General features: G+C 58.2%; 1 protein-coding gene across 1 annotated transcript in view; it reads left to right on the top strand.

The window, feature by feature from the left end:
• LOC119588661 (delta-1-pyrroline-5-carboxylate synthase-like) overlaps nt 1-1,719 on the top strand; it is a gene marked incomplete at its 5' end in the record, with an annotated part of 4,530 nt that overhangs the window by 951 nt on the left and 1,860 nt on the right. Inside the window, 2 exon segments of the mRNA XM_037937295.1 lie at nt 140-283; nt 394-1,719. Coding sequence (XP_037793223.1) covers nt 140-283; nt 394-1,719 — 1,470 coding nt within the window.

Genomic DNA, 1,719 nt, shown 5'->3' with positions numbered 1-1,719 from the left:
TATGATAGAGATAATAATGACATGTTAATGACATTTACCCTACGAGACAGGCCATGAAGGAAGTAACCAAAATCCCGCGTGAAGTTTAGCAGTGACCCATGGAGGCCAATGCCCTGACGCGTTTCCTCGCTCTCCGCAGGTGGCCGAACTGCAGAACGAAGGCCGCGAGATGATGATGGTCACCTCTGGCGCCGTCGCCTTCGGGAAGCAGAAGATGGCGCAGGAGCTCCTCATGTCCCTGAGCATGAGGGAGACGCTCTCCGGCAAGGACAACCTCCGCGGGGTAAGACAAGAAGGACGCTGTACTTGGCGGCGGACTTCCACTTGATTGTGAAAAAAAAAAAAAATTGACCTAGGAGAGCAAGATTGGCTAATGATTTTTTCTTCTCGCAGGAGGAAGTGAAGAGCATGCTGGCCCCGCGAGCGTCTGCCGCCGTAGGTCAGTCGGGTCTCATGTCCCTCTATGAAGCAATGTTCGCCCAGTATGGCGTGAAGGTCGCGCAGATCCTCATCACGAAGCCGGATTTCTACAACAACGAGACTCGCCAGAACCTCATCTCCACCATCAACGAGCTCATCGCCCTTAACATTCTGCCTATCATCAACACCAACGACGCCGTCACGCCCCCGCCCGATGTCGACGAGGAGGTGAGCCGCAAACTCGACATCCGCGACAATGACTCCCTCGCCGCGCGCCTCGCCTCCGAGGTGGAGACGGACCTCCTCATCCTCATGACGGACGTCGACGGCATCTTCAACAAGCCCCCCGGCGAGGAGGGAGCTCGTCTCATCGACAACTTCTCGCCGAATATGATTTCCAGCCTGGAATTCGGCGCCAAGTCGAACGTTGGCACTGGCGGCATGGACTCCAAGGTGAAGGCTGCCAGCTGGGCCCTTGAACGAGGCACCTCCGTGGTTATCTGCAACGGCCTGGCCCAAGGCGCCATCAAGGGGATCGTCCACGGCCGCAAGATCGGGACTTTCTTCACAACCAGCAACAGCGTTGGCCTGGAGGTCGAGGTCTTGGCCAAGAACGCTCGTCGAGGAGGCCGGATCCTCCAGTCCCTAAACCCGGAGGACCGAGCCTCTGCCATTATGACTCTGGCCGAACTTCTGGAAACAAGGCAGGCAGACATTTTGGTTGCCAACCAGAGGGACCTCGAGGAGGCTGAAAAGACGGGCCTTTCCTCAGCCCTGAAGTCACGCCTGCGTCTGACGCCAGCCAAGCTCAACAACCTCGCTGACGGTTTGCGTCAAATCGCCAGTGATTCCCACGACATGGTGGGCCGCGTCCTCTCAAAGACCCTCATCGCCGAAGGCATCGAGCTCCGTAAGGTGACGGTTCCCATCGGCGTTCTGCTCGTGATCTTCGAGTCCCGCCCTGACTGCCTCCCCCAGGTGGCGGCCTTGGCCATGGCGACGGGCAACGGGCTGCTCCTCAAGGGTGGCAAAGAGGCTACGCACAGCAACCAGGCTCTGATAGAGCTGGTGAAGGAGGCTCTGGGAACCGTCGGCGTTGCAGGGGCCATCTCCATGGTGACGAAACGCGATGACATCTCAGACCTGCTGCAACTGGAGGAGTTCATCGACCTTGTCATCCCTCGTGGATCCTCCGACCTCGTCCGAACCATCCAGGAACAGTCGCAGTCCATCCCGGTCCTCGGTCACGCTGAAGGAATCTGCCACGTCTACATTGACAAAGATGCCGACCTAGAGAAG

The sequence above is a fragment of the Penaeus monodon genome, chromosome 24 (genome assembly GCF_015228065.2).
Source record: "Penaeus monodon isolate SGIC_2016 chromosome 24, NSTDA_Pmon_1, whole genome shotgun sequence".
Taxonomy (NCBI): Eukaryota; Metazoa; Arthropoda; class Malacostraca; order Decapoda; family Penaeidae; genus Penaeus; species Penaeus monodon.
This window is presented reverse-complemented; position numbering and strand designations above follow the sequence as displayed.